The 19,087-nt window shown below is 37.8% G+C and overlaps 1 protein-coding gene across 1 annotated transcript in view; it reads left to right on the forward strand.

Annotated features, from left to right (window-relative positions):
* Nucleotides 1-19,087, forward strand: part of RPRD1A (regulation of nuclear pre-mRNA domain containing 1A) — a 54,066-nt gene that overhangs the window by 7,959 nt on the left and 27,020 nt on the right. The window contains exons 2-6 of the mRNA XM_031552700.1: nt 12,401-12,530; nt 13,080-13,186; nt 13,269-13,363; nt 14,684-14,810; nt 14,908-15,083. Of these exons, the coding sequence (XP_031408560.1) occupies nt 12,401-12,530; nt 13,080-13,186; nt 13,269-13,363; nt 14,684-14,810; nt 14,908-15,083 (635 nt within the window). The remainder of the gene's footprint in view (nt 1-12,400; nt 12,531-13,079; nt 13,187-13,268; nt 13,364-14,683; nt 14,811-14,907; nt 15,084-19,087) is intronic.

The following is a 19,087-nucleotide window of genomic DNA, read 5'->3' on the forward strand; positions in this document are numbered from 1 at the left end:
GCGGCTGTGGAAGGAGCGGGCCGGCCTCGGGGCGCGGCTGCCCGGGGAGGGGGTCGGCCTGCGTGGGCCATCGAGCCCGGGATGGTTGCAGGGGGAGAGAAAGGGCGGGCCCGGTGTCTGGGGAGAGCGGAGCTGCAGGGGCGGGTGTGAGCCCCGGGGTGTCAGCGTGCTGGGAGGTGCTGCTCCTCTTTTTTTCCCCCCCTCCCTTTCCTCCTCCCTCCCACGGCGAGTTGTTTCTTAGGAGGCCAATGGTTGGCTTTCTCCTCTTACAGAGCGATAGAAGGCAGTGAGAAAAGGGAAAAAAGGTGGTATGCGAGGGGTTTAAATACTGGTAGTTAAGGTTCTTCCAAGGTGCCAGGTCTCGGGTAGTCTTTCATCATTAATAACGCTGGTAACTACTATCTCTTTGTCCCCTTACACCAGCAACTATCATGTGGGGCAGATGAAGATGGATGTAGCAGTTTAATGTGTCCTAAAGGATACTTTGTTGCCAGGTGGATACTACTGATGCTATCCTAATAGACCTGTTTATTTCTTTAAATGTATTAAATATTTGGTGTCCAGTGTGCAGCCTTAGTTACTTTAATGGTTTTCCTTTTAACAGCAAAGAGCTTTTTGTTCTTTCTGGGATTGAAATGAAAAAATTGCATGGGAGGCCATTGACCCTCCTAGAAAATAACTTGATCTCGATTCCTTTAAGGAACCTTGCAAAGAGTGTGCCTGGCTTTGGAAAATGTTACTGTCTTCCAGTAGCTCCCTTTGGATTCTGTTATTATATAGATCTTTAAAGGGAAAAGTAGGTGGATAGGTCTTCAAGTGAAGAGGAAAAATAAAGCAAAGTCACTATAGAACTTATGGAAGAGAAATCACTACCTTAGTTTTGAGCATCTTAAAGGGCTGATTGACCTGCAGAAATGATGTGTATTTAGAATACAAAGAGCGACTGGTTCATCATTACTTCTCATTTAGAGCACATAACTTCGTAACAAAGTAACTGAACTACCCTTAAAATAATATCTTGAGTATGCAGGAATACTTAACTTTGAAATATAGTATGGAAATAGATTCCTGTCAGTTCTGTAGGTTTTCAAATGGCTACTGTATTTTTATTTAAAATAGGTTTTTCTGATGAAATGTTGCTTTTTTGAGTTTTTAAGCCTGCATTATTTTTTTTATGTCATGTTACTAGGTATCTTAATCCATAAATTGAATTATTTGAGTCTGTTACAAATGAGTTCCTGAAAAGAAATGCATATTTGTTGGTATATTTTATCTTACAGAGGAAACGAAAAAAAACAAAAACATTTTCAGTGTATGGCTCTTTGGAAGTATTTTCTTCATGTTCTGAGAACAAATGAATGGATCTTACATTTCCCAGGGGGTCTAGACAAGCAGTTTCAATGTCTGGTGCTCTAAAAGATATCAAAAAGGTGCCTTAAACTAGCTGGCATTCAGCTGGAGGTTTTATTGTTTGTCTAGATAGCATGCACAGTACAAGCTCGTAAAATGCTCAGCTCTCAACTTCAGTATTAGTATGATTTTCCTGTTAAACTACTTGTGTGATTGGAGAAACAAAATGCTCAAAACATTTAGCTCAAATGGCTAAATGCTTAGAGATGTCATTAAGAGGCAAAGATAATGATCATCTTAAAGCAAAGTATTCCCGTGAGCTCTTTTCTTAGCTTTCAGTATCTGGCCTCTACTTCTACGTCTGTTTTGAAGATGTAGGTCAAGAGCTTCAGAGACACATAGCTGCTATGAGGGCTGTTCCAAAAGCAGTGCCTCCAATCGCATTATGTTGGCCCACAACGTCAGAGGTGGATGTTGATAGTAAGGCAGTAGAGGTTGTACCTTCCCATCAATATTCTGTTAAACTTAATTGCTGTGTGACAGCAGAGGGGCAGTCGGAAAAAATGGTGTCTGAAATGGAAGTGCACATAAAGCAAAGATGCGTCCTTGTATTCCTCCATGTGGACAGAATGGCACCTATTGACATTCATTGGCACTTGCTGAACATTGATAGAAACCAACCAGTAGGTGTGAGCACAGTGAGGCAGAGGGTGGCACATTTCAGCAGTGGCAACAGTAATGTGAAAGACCAGCCACACACAGCTGTCACACCGCAAAATGAAGAGCATCTTGATCAGCTCATCCATGCAAATCAGCAGATTATGACCAGGGAACTGTGAGCGAAGCTGAATATCAGCTTCAATGTATTAGAGATGGTGATGTTGGAATATTGTGAAGTTTATGCCTGGTGGGTCTCGTGAATGCTCAGTTTCCTGGATTGCATCATTACCGGTGAGGTGATGTGGTATCACCTCCATGAGCTGGAGTCAAAATGGCAATCGATGGTGACACATGAATTCCACATCAAAGAAAAAGTTCAAGATGCAGCTCTTAGCAGGTAAAATGATCTGTACCATTTTTTGGGATAGGAAAGGTGTGATCCTTTTGGATTTCAAGGAACCTGGACAAACTATCAACACTGACTGCTACATTGTGATGCTGTTTAAGGAGGAAGGCACCAACTTCTAGAGTCTGGCTAGAGGAGAAGACAACCTTTTTCTTGCAGCCAGTTTGAAGACTGTGGAGCATGTTGCAAGTCTTGGCTGGACTGTCCTGTCACACCCACTATATCATCTGGATTTGGTGCCTTCCGACTTGCATCTGTTTGGGCTAATGAAATGTGGGTTGCATATGGAGAACTTTCCTAGCAATGACACCATCATAGCAGCTGTGAGACAGTGGGTTGCCTCTACTGCTGCAGATTTTTACAAGTGTGGCATTTTTGCTGGCAAAAGTGCATAGCTAATGGTGATGGCTGTGTTGAAAAATAGTGTTTTGTAGCTGAAAGTTTTCTCTGTCAGTTACTATGCTCTATTTATCTGTTGTAGTTCCTATGGAAATAAATAGGAGGCATTACTTTTGAAGCGACCTACATATTCCGTTTGCTGAAGTGTCATTCAGCTTTTGCTGCTTCAAAGCACAATTTTTCTGATGATTTCTTTGGAAGCCAGCCTATAGGAGTGTGTGAAAAGTATGTCATAACCTAGCTCTGGCAGAAGAAAGCTCCTTTCGAGGTCCTGGTCATCTCCTGTGCCATTAGGCTGTATGTAAAGTGTTTCTTTCATATGTTGCTCTGTCAACTCATGTGAAGCTAGCTTGGCTAAAGCATCACAAAGTTGAGTGCTGGCAGTGATGCCATGAGTAAGTTTAATGCTCTTGACTTGCCCATTCTTCAAGTCATAGAAATGTGATTTCTGTCCTGTCAGAGTAAATCGGGCTCTATTTGGGGAATGTGAACACAAATAATCGGTATTGTCTGTTGCTGTTGCTAGCCTGTTTCTTCCTGGATGTGAAAGTCAGACCTTGCCTTTTTTGAATTTTATTTCCTTCAGTTATATCACCTTTTTTAAATTACTGCTCCCTTCTCCAGACTTTCCTTCAAGTCTGTCTCCTTTCAGACTGGAGAAAGATTATGCTACAGCATTGCACAGTTGTCTGTGTTGAACAGAATACAGTGCATTACTTATTTTTTCCAGGTGCTTTCATTTTGGTTAAAAGTCCTTGTTTCAGATGAGATTGATTGAACTTCTTTAAGGTATTAATTAAAACAAGTACTAGGTTCATCATTCTTTCATTCCTAAACATTTGGTGCTAATTTTTTTACTTTCAAAATAGTTGCTGCCTTTGCATCATGTTGCAGTGGAGGTGAAGAGATGGCATTTCTAATGTACATCTAACTTAGGCAACACAGATGCTGGGCAACATAAAATTGTAGTTTCCTTTTGTTTACCTGGATATTTGGTTATCTTCAGGTCCTGCTCTAGAGTGTCTTCACAGGTCTGTACACCTTCCTATAGAGGTTCTATGTATTTATGTAATGGCTGTTTGTGTTTTGCAGAAGTATTGGTAACTGGATTGTCAGAGACTCCTAGTAACTTTTGCAAGAATATGCAAGTAAAGGATCTTCATTAAATTACAGATAGAAGAAATCATAGAATTGCTCAGGTTGGAGAAGACCTTAAAGATCATCGAGTCCAACCACAACCTAACCATATTACTGTAACTCTAACAACGCTCCACTCAATCATGTCCCTGAGCACCACATCCAACGGTTTTTAAACACATCCAGGGATGGTGACTCATCCACCTCCTTGGGGAACCTATTCCAGTGCTTAACGACCCTTACTGTAAAGAAGTTTTTCCTGATATCCAACCTAAACTTCCCTGGAGGCACAACTTGAGGCCATTTCCCCTCATCCTGTCACCAGTGAGATGAGACCAGCCCCGCTCTCACTGTAAACACCTTTCAGATATTTGAAGAGAGCAATAAAGTCTCCCCTCAGCCTCCTCTTCCCCAGTTTCCAAGGCCTTAATGTAGGGGGTGTGGCATACTGTTTAATTGCTGACTTCTAATGTATGCTAATGAAAGTAACTTTGTCACTTAGAATGAAGCTGTGGCAGAGCTGCTGCCCAGCCTCAGATATTAGGTACTCCTGACTCTTCATCTGCTCAAAACTACTCGTGTGATTCTGGGTACAGTGCATTTTAGCACAGGAGTGCCCAACATTCTTGTTTCCCTGGGCCATATTGAGTGAAGAGGAATTAAGCTGCATATGAAATACATTATATACATTAACTATATCATATATATGGTTGGACTGGATAATCTTGTAGATCTTTTCCAACCTTGGTGTTTCTGTGATTCTGTGTGATACAAGTAACAGAACTTTTATTTTTTGTGTTTATTTTTAAAAGATAACAAAAAGAAGGCAACAAAAATGTAAGACCTGTTGAGTTGGACGTGCATATTTTAGTGTGTATAGCGTTTTTTTTCTTTCAATTTATGTAGTGTATTAACTGTCTTATTTCTCTGGTTAATGGAGGATAGATTCTTTAGTTCATTGACAAATAAAATAATAAGAGTATGCACCAAATGTGTTTGACTTTAATTACAACTTTTACAGCAGAGATTTTTCCTATTTCGACAGAAAGCAGGGGTCTTCAGTGACAACAGAGTACTTGTTTTCTTCTCTGCTAGTGTTTAAACTTTATATGCTTAATTTTTGTTGAAGGTTTCATGCACCACATGGGTTTCCTGTGCTCAAGATGTAACAAAAACAGTAATTTATTTCTAAATAGGTAAATCCCCTAATGGAAAGTTAGTGTCCATGCAAACAATACTGAGGATAGTATCACAACTTTAAGCTTTTGGCTGTTAGCACTGGATTACTCTGATCATGAATCTGAATTGTTTTGAATTTCACTGTTGATTTATGTAATAAACATATTGACGATGAGGATACTTTTTCAGTACTGCATTTCTGACATGTCTTACCGATGTCAAAATCTGTTACGCAGTTTGGATTTCTATAGCACATTACTCTTTGTCCCCTATACCTCACCACCTTCCCTGTAAAAGATTTTTTTTCCTTATGCCCAACCTAAATCTACCCTCTTTAAGCTTGAAGCCACCTCTGCTTGTTCTGTCACCATAGACCCTGCTGAAGAGTCTGTCCTCTTCTTTCCTGTGGCCCCTTTAGATATTGAAAGGCCACTATCTTGACAGTTGAATTTAGTGAATCTTAAGCTTGTTTATTAGTTAAGTAGGACTAGTTAATTATAATTATATTAATTGTCATGTGAATACATCAACCAAAACTGAAATGCAAATAATGGGCCCGTTAAACCTTTAGCTGTTATGTGCTCTTAAAGGGATTGTCTTACAGGGTGTTGTTTGACTACATGGTGGCAATGCACATAGACTATTGTTGTTTAAGCCTGCAGCTACTGATTGCCTGCTGAAAAAACCCCTAGGAACATTTTTAAGAGGCTCTTCTGAGTGGGAGACAAAGACTTTTTTTTTGTATTTGCAGATCAGAGATGTTTTCTTGCATCCAACTGTTCTTTCTGGATTTCAGGATTCTTGGTACCTGTAGATGTTTGGTTGTATGGTTATTATTATTTTTTTTAATGGAAACTTCAATTCCATAATTCAGTATCAGGTTTCTAGGGAGTGATAAGCAGCTGTTCAGTATGCTCTCTCTTGTGCTTGTGGAAATTGCTAAAGGTTTGACTTCGGAGGAAACAACCATGGGCTTCTTATTTCATGCTCCAGCTAGTTGCATTTAATACCTTCTTTACAATAAACTCATTTTCTTCTAGCTTTTCTAAGTCCTGTTATGTCACTCGATATTTACATCCTAATGATTTCTTAATAGATTTGTTGCATATTGTCCTTAATTTCCCATTCAGATACCTGTTTCCTGAGAGCCTGACATGGCGTCTCTTAGATCAGTCAGTCTCAGATGCTGAAACTCCACATTAACAACTGATTTCTTGTTTTGGCTGTCACCTCTTTCACAACCTGATCTTTGTCTTTATTGCAAAGCTTATCCAATGGTTCTAAGAACCATTGTATATCTTCTTTGAGACAGCTGCAGCTAGTACATAGGGTTATATTTTTAGCATTTGAACAGCAGGTAAAATGATAGTGAAGTTTGTTATGCTCTTTTGTATGTGTGCGATGAAGTCATTCAGTGGTATAAGAAGCAAATATTTTTGCTTATTTCTAATTTTTATTTTTGTATTTGTCTGCAGCTGCTGCTGGGACGTATGCTTGTGTTCGGACCCTTGCTCGTTCTAGCTGTTGGCTTTGATGCAGTGTATTTTTCTGAACCTTGTATCTGTTGTGGCAGTTGCTCAATGCTCCAGAAAATCCTAAGGTAGAAGATCGTGGTATGCAGATTGAGAAGGCCTAGCAACACTGACAGTATATTTGAAGGTTATGCTATGTCTGCATTCCTGTGATACTGCTTTGGAGCAGGAACACAACTGAAAGTGATAAAAATGCATTGCCTTGCAGATGTGAAGTAAACTTCAGTAAACAGGTTCTGATTTTAAAGCTGTTATGTTCTATGGTAGGTAATGTAGTTTTTCTTCCGAGAAAGGGAATCAGTCTTTCACTTAATGGTGGCATTGTTGTCATCAGTTAATGTAGCACCCCTAAGAAAATAAACAGATTTCTTTTTTTCTTTCTGTTTAAAGAAAACATTATGGCTGACTGATTTTACTAGTTTGTAGGTGGTGTTGAGAAGGATAATAAGATATTTAAGGTGGGATACTTGTGGGAATCCAAACAAAGCTTCTCTTCTTTGCAAAAAGGATAAGAGATTGACTAGAAGCAGATATTCAAAGTGAATGCATGTTGCTAAGTTAGAAGACGGTATTTGCTATGTATGTGCTTTATAAAATGATGTGTGTTCGTATGCAGTAGATTGGCAGTGTAGGAAGCTTTCTCATATTTGGTTGTATAATCCAACCTGACTGGCTGAATATCTTCTACTAGCATTTAAGAATGTAATGTGTACGAGCATGTATTTACAACTGTACTGCTTGTATCCTGATATCTTCACTGAACCTGCCTGGCTTTCATAATTATGGTTCTGAATATGTAATTTCAGTGATTTAAAAAAAAAAAACAAAACAAAACAATAATATATTTCCCTATCCTAAAACTGTTGATATATATCCATTTTGACATTGTCCCAACCAGGCAGTGAAAGAGTTGGTTCTTATATTCGGGCAATTCAAGATACACAAAGTGCTACAGGACGTTTCTGCAGAATAACTGTGTTGGAATGGTTTATTTGGTTTGTGCCTGTCTCCCTTGTGACCCTGTGGTAATTGAATGCTGGTGGCCTCTTTCCCAGCTATTGCTGTAGGCTGTTTCCTTTCACTGTTAGCCTCCAAACCCAAAACTTGATACCTAGACCATCAAGTCTTGGACGTACATTGTGTAGATAATATCCACTTAGAAAAGGAAGGACAATGATTCTCAAACCTTGATCATGTTCACCAGGAGAATTATATGAGTCTGCAATATTGCACAGTTGCTTTAACTTTTTCATGATAGAAGGTTAATGAAGTTTCAGTTTATGTGCTGGTCTTATAACAGCACTTCTGTGGGTTACCTTATCTTCAAATGTTCTTTTCTGATGATGGCCTCTTGAATTACTTTTTACAGATGTGCTTTCAATCGTGGCTCCGGAAAGTGCTGCCCTTAGTCAGCTTGCTTGAATACTCGGGTTAGTTCACAGTGAGCTTGCACTCAAGTTTCAGTGCTGCTTAACTTGAAAAGATAAGCTGGTACAAAAAGCTTGAATGCTTGTCAGGTATGTAGAAAGATGTCATTCATACTCTCATGCAAAGATACAAAGCATGTTATGACACAGGAAATGACCTGGGGATTTGGGGAGAAGTGCTGACATTGTTATACTCTGCTGTATATCTGTGGACTAACATAATTCAAAAGAAATTCTTATCTAAAACCATATTAGAGGACTTCAGTAGAAAATGTGGTTAGAGCTGTTAATTGATGTGGTCTTTTAACTTACTGTTGCTCTTTTTCTCAAAACCTCTTGTTAAATATTATTTTCAGTTGAGGTCAGTTGACATAGTAAAACCATTAACATTTTCAGATGGGTCAATTGTCCATTAACTTGTAATGCATTTTAAGTGAAAATCTGTCCTGCCTGCAGGCTTTTTTTTTTTTTTTTTGGAGTTTCTTCTGATATGTCTGTGGTGGCAAATACTCATGGATGTACTGGAAGGAATCCAGCAGAGTTGCCATCAAGATGATCAGGGGAGTGAACACTTCTCCTGGGAGAAGAGGGTGAGGGAGTTGGGACTGTTCAGCTTGAGGAGAGGAGCCTCAGGCAATTTCATCAGTATCTAAAAGGCCTAAAGGGGCTGGTGCAGGGAAGACGGAGCCAGGCTCCTTTAAGTGGTGCCCGGCACCAGGCAAAGAGACAATGGGCACACACTGAAACACAGGAGGTTCCCTCTGAGCATGAGGCACTTCTGCGCTATGGGGGTGCCATAGCACTGGCACAAGTTTCCCAGAAAGGCTGTAGATTCTCCTCCTTGAAGATTTTCAGAAGCATCCTGGACATGGGCCTGATCACTGTTCTCTGGATAGCCCTGCTGGAGCAGAGGTTGGAGCAGGTGGACCCAGAGGGCCCTGCCAACCTCAGCCATGCTGTGAGTCTCTGATGTATCTTTCAGTTCTAGGGAAGTAGGGGTAAAACAGCATGAAATAAATGGATCTGTTTCTAGTAATCTTCATGGGAGCTCAATTTCCAGCGCCGGAAGGTAAACCTGGAGAACACAAATAAATGTAATTATTGATTACCAGAGTTAACCTTAGTGAACATGACCACCATACTGCCTTACCGGGTAAAGTCTTTCACAGAGCAGTAGAGTTTCTTGCACTGAAGTGATGGCTCTTGGGCATCACAGTTCTCCAAGTACTGTGGGCTCAAGCATGCAATGTCAGGGGATCTTTGTTGGACTGGAAGAGAGCCAGGAGATCCTAAGCAAGATTAAGAAGTACATATTCCTAAGAGGCATAGATCATGCAAAGTTAAGACTTGATAATGAAGATGCAAAGTCTCTCCAGGATGGCTGCCTTATTATCTTAGTTGCAGGTAAAATACCATGAGTATCTGCTGAGTATTCAGTGCAATTAAGTGTAAGGTATATTTTTGAAGCAGGTGTGATTTATGCTGCCAGGTCTTGACCCTCATCAGTGTCATTATGAATGCTTTAAGAGAAATCTGCCCTTATACCAGCCAGCACTATGGGCCTGTTAACAGATTTCAGAATCTGGTGCTTCTGTGAGCTGCTTTGGTGACTGTGGAAGAGGGAAGGTGATAAATCTGGGATAAGTAGAAGAGTTATGTGAACACTGCACAGAGTTCCTGAAAATTGGAATCAGTCCAACCTGGATTCATAATAATTTAATGTTTGCAGACTGTGCTGTTAGTGTACCAATGACTCTATGGGCTAGTTACTTTTAGCACTGTATAGTCTAGCATTATGTACCATGCAGATCCTCCTTTAGCCTAAGATCGTACACAGCTTTCTTTCATTTCCTTTTAACAGTGCTTTTTTCTGCTAACCTTGCCTGGCACCGAGGACACTTCTTTTTGTTTAAATATGCAAACTGCTCTGTGATCTATCTTGGTATATCAAATCCCAGGGTGTAAAGTTATCGTCACTGTTGCTGAAGAGAGATGCTTTAAACAATTTTTCAGAATAGGTCTGGTCTGGGATTTAATTTTGTATTTCAGGCTTCAGTAGTTAATTTGCTGTCATGGTAGCAATAAAACACCTTGTTTTTCTCAGCTGAGAATTGTCAACCCATTTGCTAAAGATTATGTTGCATATCTGTGTGTGAGGCAGAGTGACAGTAGGTCAGTTTGTAACTCCTGAAGATTTAGAAGTTAAAAGGAACCCTTCTAGAGATAGGTATACATTGCTTATTCAGTTTTGCACGTAGCATTCTTACAACAGGAGGAATTAAATTTTACTTTGCAATACTTTTTATGAATGTAAAGGTGGGATTCATAAAGGCTGGGTTTCTAACCAAAGCCAGAGCAGGCTTAACAGTGTTTTAAGGATCTTTGTTTATTTAATGTGTATGTGCTACAATTAAGCAGCAGAGGGAGACTGAAAAAGTAATACTAGAGGAAACAAGCTTGAAAGTGACATTGAGTTTTAGCATGCTCTTTGCAAACACTGTGCACTGGTCTGCTTATTGTAGAGAATAGACAAAGTATGGTCTTTGTGAGAATTGCAGCCACTTGATTTCAAAGCACTGCATACATCTCCAGTCTTTCTTTCATGACTCGGTTGATTTGGTTACTTGCTGAAGACAAGAAAGGTGAGATCTGTCACAAATGAGTTGCATCACTGAGGACTGAAACATTTTTCTATGAAAGGGGCAGACAGGGTCCTAACCTTCCTGCAGTTCAGAGCTTGTGGTATATGGTGAGCTATCTCCTTCGTTAGAATTGTAGTCCTCATTCTTAGTTCCTTTGAGGAACTGAGGGGACTGGGGTCGGCTTTAAGAAGTGATTTATTTTGTTGCCACCATGAGACAAACTGTGTTTTCTAAGTCTCCCTTTTTGAATAGTTCAAGTCTTTCTATGTGTTAGAACTGTGATTTACCTGCGACATAGATAGAAGATGTGTTACTGTGTTTCCAGATAGGTGCTTTTTTTACTTTTAATACAGGTTTTTTTTCCACTTTATTCAAATTTCTGTTTTCTTGGATGGACACGTGCAACAAGTTTATAGGAAACAGTCAATGTTCCGAGCAGAAATCCCTCACAGGAGTCTTGCTGTAGTGCAGAATTCCACTTAAAGTGGAATTATCTCAGCATTGATTTTGAGTATGTGTGTAAAATGGGTGTTTCTCTGGTTTGTTTGAGGGATTGGAATGGAAACTAACAAAGTAAAATCGTCCTGGGAACTGAAGAGGCGTTCAAAAGAATAAATATAAAAAATTCTAGATTGTTTTTTACAACTGTACTTGAAAGGATAGAAACTATTAAATCTTTTCCTTCTTCAAGAGAAACTACCTTTTAAAGAGAGAGCGTGCATACTGAGGTTGTATGGTAGTTACAGATATTGAAGAGTTTTCTGTTATTAACACAAGGTTAGAAGAATTGAAATAAGAGTTGCAGCTCTGAAGAAATCCATAAACTCATGAAAACCAGATTGGGTGTGATGGTAAATTAAAATAACTGAGAGTAAAAATGGAAAATACATGAGGTGGAAGCTTTCATTCTATTGCAGAATGATGAGATAGGGGTGAAATGCTTGAAGTGCTTGGGAAGAGAGCTGCAGCAGTCAGAAAGCAATTTTTGAAAACATTTTCATGAGGTTACAGCTGCATGCACATAAATGTTTTAGTGATCAGGCGGTGAGTGGAGTATCAAAGTAGCTTGCAGAACTTGATTAAAAATTGATTATTCAGTTTGCTCAAACATGAAAATGAGGAATTGTCATATAAGACTGAGTGAAGTTCAAACCAGAAATGTGTTGTTCAGGTGAATGATAGTGGACATCTACAGCTCCTTGTTAGAGGGCCTCAGTGGAAGTAAGAAACTCATGTTGAGTTAAAGGTGAGCTGAAGTTCTTCGAAGAAATCAAAGAAGGCTTCCAAATATTCCGTGTACATCAGGCTCAGGAAAACACATGAAAGCCTGAAGAACACTTTTTTTATATACTTGCTTCCAGAAATAGAGCTAGAGGGAACTTGTGTCACAAAGGAGGAAGAATCTGAGCTAACAGTTGTGCAGAAGGAAAAAAATAAATAAATAAAAAAATAAAAATAAAAAAGAAAATCAGTGTATGACCAAGATCTCTGTGCATTTATAAATACAAAATTAAAATGAAATATCGTGATAATGAGAATAGGAAGAAGACCATTTAATTTGGCTTTTGCAATTATATAGCAATGGAAGAACAGATGTTCTGATAAACTGGTGTTTCTAATTATGTATTTCTAATATTCAGTTTTATTTATTGTTCTCTTTTTTATTAGCAAAACCAAATAGGAAGCTGACGTTCCTGTACTTGGCCAATGATGTCATACAGAACAGCAAAAGGAAAGGACCAGAATTTACAAAAGACTTTGCTCCAGTAATAGTGGAGGCATTTAAGCATGTTTCAAGGTAGAGTATGCTGTTATGTGTAGTGCCCTTCATTGTATTTTGGCAGATTAGTTCTCAGTTCATCCATCTGACCCAAGTAGTCTTTGTCTGCTAATGCTGTACTTGGAAGTGTCATTAATATTTCTAGCATTCTTTTGGTCTTGAGTAGTCTTAATGCTGTTAGATAAATGTAGTATGTAGTAAACTCATCTGTGTTCAGTCATTTTTCCCTCAGAAAACTTAAAGTGCCTTATTTTAAGATTTTCTGTCTGCTTTTATATGCTACAGCAATCTGGTTTGTCTCATTACGGTGTTTGTGATTTGTTGTTTTTTTTTTTTAGTCAACTATTCTTTTTGTTGTATTAGAACAATGGTAGAACTTCAGAACAGAATTATTTTTATATAGTGCTCTAGAGCAGTTAATAAAAAAAAAGTGCGGCTTTTGCGTAATGGCAATACAGACATACTATGGATTGAGCAAAGATATATACTGTATATACAGTACTATATACTGTAGTATAATTGTGATGTATTTTCACCTCGTTTATTTTTCTTTTTTTCTTGTTACAGTGAGTCTGATGAAAGTTGTAAAAAGCACCTTGGCCGCGTGCTCTCTATCTGGGAAGAAAGGTCTGTTTATGAAAATGATGTATTAGAACAACTTAGGCAAGCTTTGTGTAAGTATTTTGTTTACTTATGAAAATTCAGCATCTCGTTTGAGGAGTCAGAGAAATCAAATTTCAGTTTGTTTTCATTTAGATGGAGACAGAAAGGTGAAGAAGCGTACGTATGAACAGATAAAAGTTGATGAAAATAACTGTTCACCTCGAAGTTCTCCTACTGATCCTCCACAGGTAAAACAACCCCTTAAAGAATTCTGTTTTTGCATATGGTTTTGTAAATAATTTTTCAGGTGCTCTTATTTTTGGATGGTCTCTACTTTTCCTCTTAGTAAGTTACTTCTATGGACAGGGATGACCACGCCCCTTTCTTTAGTGCAAGTGGCTGAATGATGTCCCAATATAGCATACAAGATTTCCCCAGTCTATTCTCCATTGTATTTTATGACCCATATTAGCTTTGTAAGGAGAAACTGCTGTGCTTTTTACCTGTCCATGCAACCTTGAGGCAAGATGAATCTTACTGGCTACATCAGTTTGTTTCCTGACGATACCTCTTGCTGGAAATCTTCGTTCTTCTGTGGGAAAGGTAGCTTAACATTTACATTGATTTTTTTTTTTAGGAGTATAAAGGAACCATTGGCTCTGCAACATCTTCTAACATTGAAGTTTCTGAAAAGAAATGAAAAAATTAGCCTGTCATTTGCTATCCCTTTGTGAGGTGTAATCCACCAAAGGTTGTGGACTATCTTTAACTTCAGGCCTCATGAAACTTCTTTCTTGAAGTACTTTAGGTTACAAGTTGGAGCTAAGACATTGAACGTGCTGTAACTTCAGTAAAATTGACACAAAACCAAAAAAATGTATGAACTATATATCCTACTCTGCTTATTTTAGGATTTTAGCATTAGCTTTGATAACGTGTTAGGTTCTCTTTTGATTTCTGGTATGGTAATAAATAACACATGTAATTGGAATAAGATTTGTAGCATTTACCAGTAAAATATCTTTCAGTGTTGCAGTAATGATGCTTGAGTAAGGTTCTTTTCTATTTTGCCTTGCTCTGACTTTTAGAATTTGTGGGTTTTTTTTGTTTTGTGCTACTGTCCCATTTCAAAAGGTTTTTGTTATAGCAAGGAATGACTCCAGAAATAATCATGATTTAGTATGTTTCTATGTAACAGCTTCCAAAAGAAGTGTGCTGATCTAGTCTGGAGTAGTGAGGCAAAAGTACAAGAAAATAGCTTCAAAAATGTGTTTGAAATGAAAGGTACTGTAAAATAATAATTACTGTCAAAAATAAAATAAAGTAGTCCTATGCCAAAAACTTCAATGAAAAATCTGTTTTAGGAAGGTGATCTATAAAACTAAGGAACACTGCAACATTTGTCCGAATTTTTTTTTTGTAGAGGGAATAGAGTGGTGATATGATGCTGATATCATAAATGCTTTTAAAAACACCATTAAATTGATTCCATAACCTTGTTGTGAAATACTGTTTTATAGTAGGATTTCTTTATTTAAACTAGTCTTCAATCTTGCATGCTTTTTCAGACCATGGATCTCATTAGAGCATTACAAGAACTAGAAAATGCTGCTTCTGGGGATGCAGCAGTTCATCAGAGGATAGCTTCTTTGCCTATAGAGGTCCAAGATGTGTCCCTGTTAGACAGGATAACAGGTGAGGGTTGCGGGTCCAGTAACTGAAATGCTCTTATGCAAACTCAGTGACACAGAATGAAGTCATGCTTTACCTGTTTCTCTCTGCTTACTTTTAGACAAGGAATCTGGAGAGCAACTTTCCAAAATGGTAGACGATGCATGTATGTTGCTGGCGGATTACAATGGCAGGTTGGCAGCTGAAATAGATGATAGGAAACAGCTAACTCGAATGTTGTCAGACTTTCTACGATGCCAAAAAGAATTTCTTGCAGAGAAGGAACATAAGCTGGAAGTGCGTATTGTTTTGTTTTAGTCCATTCTTTTGATAAAGCTTGATCTTGCAAATGTTTTTAGCTTGCCTAAACAACTTTTCTCTTCAAAGGTATCTACCAGTTAGATCTTTGTTTCCAGCACATTCTTAACAAGATTTCTTTGGTTCTCACATTCTAACTCTATTAAATCAGCAGAACAGTAGGTAATTAATTATCAACAAGTCTTCATGATGTCCATAACTATAATTAATATTATAGTTGTGATCATTTCAGTGTTTGTCTTTGTTTTTTAGCATGTTCAGTCTGCGTGATAAGTAAAGGCTTAGTTTTATTTGTGCAGATAGAAAGTCTTATCCTTAGCAGTACGAACTTAATTCTTCATAGAATATGATTTTTCTTGTTCTTCTCATTGTTGTAAGTTTTAACTATGTATTATAGGCTTAATTTCCTTTTTGTGAAGAGGATTGATTTTTGTGATAATTGCGTGTTTGTGAAGTTGCTTACAGAATAAGAATTTAATTACTGGTTTCAACATAACTTTTTAACCTGACTCAAAGATACATTAGTAAAAACACTTCTAGGTTTTGCAGCATCATTTACAGCTGGCTGCCAGCTGTAGGGGGGCAGTAGAATAGGACAAATAATTAATAAAAGAAGGGTAAAGATTGAATAGATCAATGTGAATGGGTGATGTACTAAGTTATTCCGATGCTTACTGTTATCAGTCACCAGTTTTCCTTACCTACTGCATAATAACTGCCAAGACTGCTGGTGAATTTTACACCTTTCATAAATAGGTCATAATTTCATATCTGTTCCTTCCCCAATCTATTATCTGAAACTTAAGATGTAGGTTCAAACCCTAACTTGGATGTTACAGCAGTAAAATTGAAACTGCATCATTTTGCAAGGGGAAGTAGCTGTACAGTTGTAACGTCCTGTAACTGTAGCATATGCGTGTAGTCCTTATGTGCTACATAAATTAATTGCTTTTTAGGTCTCATGTGTAACAGGCCTATCATAAAAGATTTCTTCACACTGTGGTTTCTTTACTGTTTTGTAATGTCATAACTTGAACTCAAGTTTTGTAGCGTCTTGGTTCAGGAAAATGCTGTTTGTAATGCATCTGAAGTTGTCTTTCCTAGAGTACTGTTTCCTGACCTTTGCTCTTGTGCCTCACAGAAAAGCAGTTGATGAAGGTTTTTCCTGTCAGCTTCACTGTATTTATCCTTACCTGAGGGAAGAATATCAACCTACTTCATGTAAGATAGATGGTATGCATGATAGTTTTAATTGCAGTAGCAAATGATCCAGCTGTCAACGGAACCTGAAAGAACAGGAAACCTTAAGCTTTTCATCACCTGCTCTATCTTCTGTGTGTGTATATAATGTGTTTGAAGGACATAGTCCCACTGTAGTACTGTGGGAACAATCGTCATCTTTTTGTAGTTTGTTACCTGCAATTACACCTATTTAGGTAAAGGCTACTGATTTAGTGAATTGCTCGAAAGGTAGTGACTTTAGTCCTTCAGACAAGTTGATACTTCTGTGGAAGCCAACGCTTGATTAATCAAGAATTGCAAATGGACTGCAACTTTGAACATTTTTCACTCTTGTTGGCAGTTTTCAACAAATACAGAATGTTTTAACTTCCCAATATTGCTAGGTCAGTGAGTTCATTTAGGAAAAGTAGCTTTAAGAAAAGTAGCTGTAGTTCATAACTAGTATCCATGCTGTCATGGTCTTTAAACTGAGTTGCTTGGCTGAATTATTTAAATAGCTAAAGAATCTTATTCTAATACAGCACACTTTCAGTTTTGGACTGGTTTCAGTGGCCTTTCCTACAAAGGAGGAGACGGTAGTCTGCAATGTCTTTTTTTTTATTTTTAAACAAATGAAGTGCTAGGATGTTGAGGTATATTCTGAGAATGTTTTTAGACTGATCATTGTGGTATAAATACAAGAGCTTTAAAAAAAAAAAACCAAACACCTGAGAAAAGGTAGTGTTATATTTATATATATATATAAAAAGTGCTAATAAAAGAGCTGAGAGATAGGAAAAACACAACAAATCTTAGAAATTGAACTTCTAAACTTGTGTTGAGGTAAGTGAAGTGAGTTCTTTTATACTCACTACTAGTAGTGCCTTTTAGTTTGTGAACTGCAGGCTGATTAACATTCTGAAGCTTTGAAATGCAAAATCAACAAGTCTTCATGATGTCCATAGTCAGTGGACTGAATTTCTTTTTTTATATTCTCTTTAAGGAGTGGATATTTTCTGGTGTAAATGTCAATCGTCTGCAAATGTGTTCATTTTATCAAGCAAGGACTGTATTTTTGAAGTCTTAGGAAGCACCATACCTCATTCTGAGCCTTATTATTTTGCTTGAGATGTGAAATCGCACTGGAAAAAGGGCTTGTTATCTAGTTGTTTGAGAACATATTTCCTGAACTGTATGTTTCTAGACTTCGACTTCCAAGCTTAATTTCTGGTGAAATTCATCTGTTCTAGACAAGGACAGTTCTTTTGTTAGTCTTCTGACTATTGACATTCTTTTGAGCATAACATGCTTTCTGGGTAGTAACATAGGAAGAAATTAATTCTTAATGAATTAGTATCATCCATCTGTCAGTATTTTTGAGATCCTACCCAGTTGCTGTGTCCAACACCCAGTTGTGTTTACAAACAAGAGGTTATATTATTTTTGATTTCTAGAAATGTCACCTGCTGTTGACCTGGTTTAAAAGTATTAGGATTAGCGTTTCCAGAGAACTTTCACTGTCTTCAAACTTTGGATTAGGGCTTTTTAAACCTAAATTTGCAGGGTTTTTTGTTAACATTCTGAAGCAAACTTACAGGTAAGTAACTTGTAATAACCAAACTTGAAATGAGTACAGGAAATTTTGATAACAAATAAATACATGGGCTGTCATGTCTGCATCAAAAGTTAACCATACTGCTTAGTAGGTGAATTTCATAACTCTACTGTGGGTAAGTAGTATTGTTTTTAACTCGTAAGTCATTTTTCTTTAACATCTGTCTAGCTTCTGTTGCAGGTGGTGGCCATGGACCTATCTTCTAATGATGTCACCATCCCTTAGTATACACATCCTGCTAAAAATAAATTTAAGAATCAAAATCTTGTATTGTCTGTTGTTTTTGAAAACTAAAGGGGAGGAATTCTTTAACTGCTCCTGCTAAACCTCTGCTATTGTCGTCTATCTTCTCACAAACATTACTGAATTTATACCTGATCACAAACAATACTTAGGCGTGAGATGGATAAGTATTTATCAGAGCCATTCTTTTTTCTTGAAGACCAAAGCTTTCACATGGTTGTTCCTAAAATTTGGAAATTTGATTAAATCATTCAAAGTTCCAAATGCGGAGATCTGAGTGTCGCTTGTGTTGAAATCACCTTTACCCCAAGCAAAGTGCTGTGAAAACGGGACTTTCAGACTTCAGCTTTTTAACCTACACTGTTACTTACTGGACTTAGTTGAACATCAGAAATAAGTGATGGATATAGCACTTATTCATCGCAAGCACAGTAAAGAACTTTCATTTTATTGTTGGAAATTATTTTGTAGGTAGCAGAAAAGATGTATTTTACAGTTGCTCTTATGGCCCTTCTGGAAACTCCCCCAAATTTAAGATTCTTCTAAAGAATCTTTACCTTCTTTTTGTAAGATTTTTTTAAACGAAGTAAAAAGAAGGTTCAGGGTACTGTAGTTTTATCTGGAAATTTGCATAAGATTTATAGACAGGTGTTATTATTCCTGAACTTAAAAATGGAAATTCTTGCAGAAAGAGTCTGTAAGAACTTTTTTTTTTTTTTTTTTCTAGAGCTTTGAGGACTAATGTTTCTTATTTTCTACTTGTTTGATTCATGCCTCCTTGTTGAGCGCCTGTACTGCCCCTATTCCCTTTCCCTGGCATTTGAACAGAAGTGTTTGTCAGTCCATCGATCTCACTGAAGCCTGGGAAGGAGCTATTTATGTTGAGCAGGAACAGAGAAGGAGC

Source organism: Meleagris gallopavo, chromosome 3 (genome assembly GCF_000146605.3).
Source record: "Meleagris gallopavo isolate NT-WF06-2002-E0010 breed Aviagen turkey brand Nicholas breeding stock chromosome 3, Turkey_5.1, whole genome shotgun sequence".
In the NCBI taxonomy this organism is placed as follows: domain Eukaryota; kingdom Metazoa; phylum Chordata; class Aves; order Galliformes; family Phasianidae; genus Meleagris; species Meleagris gallopavo.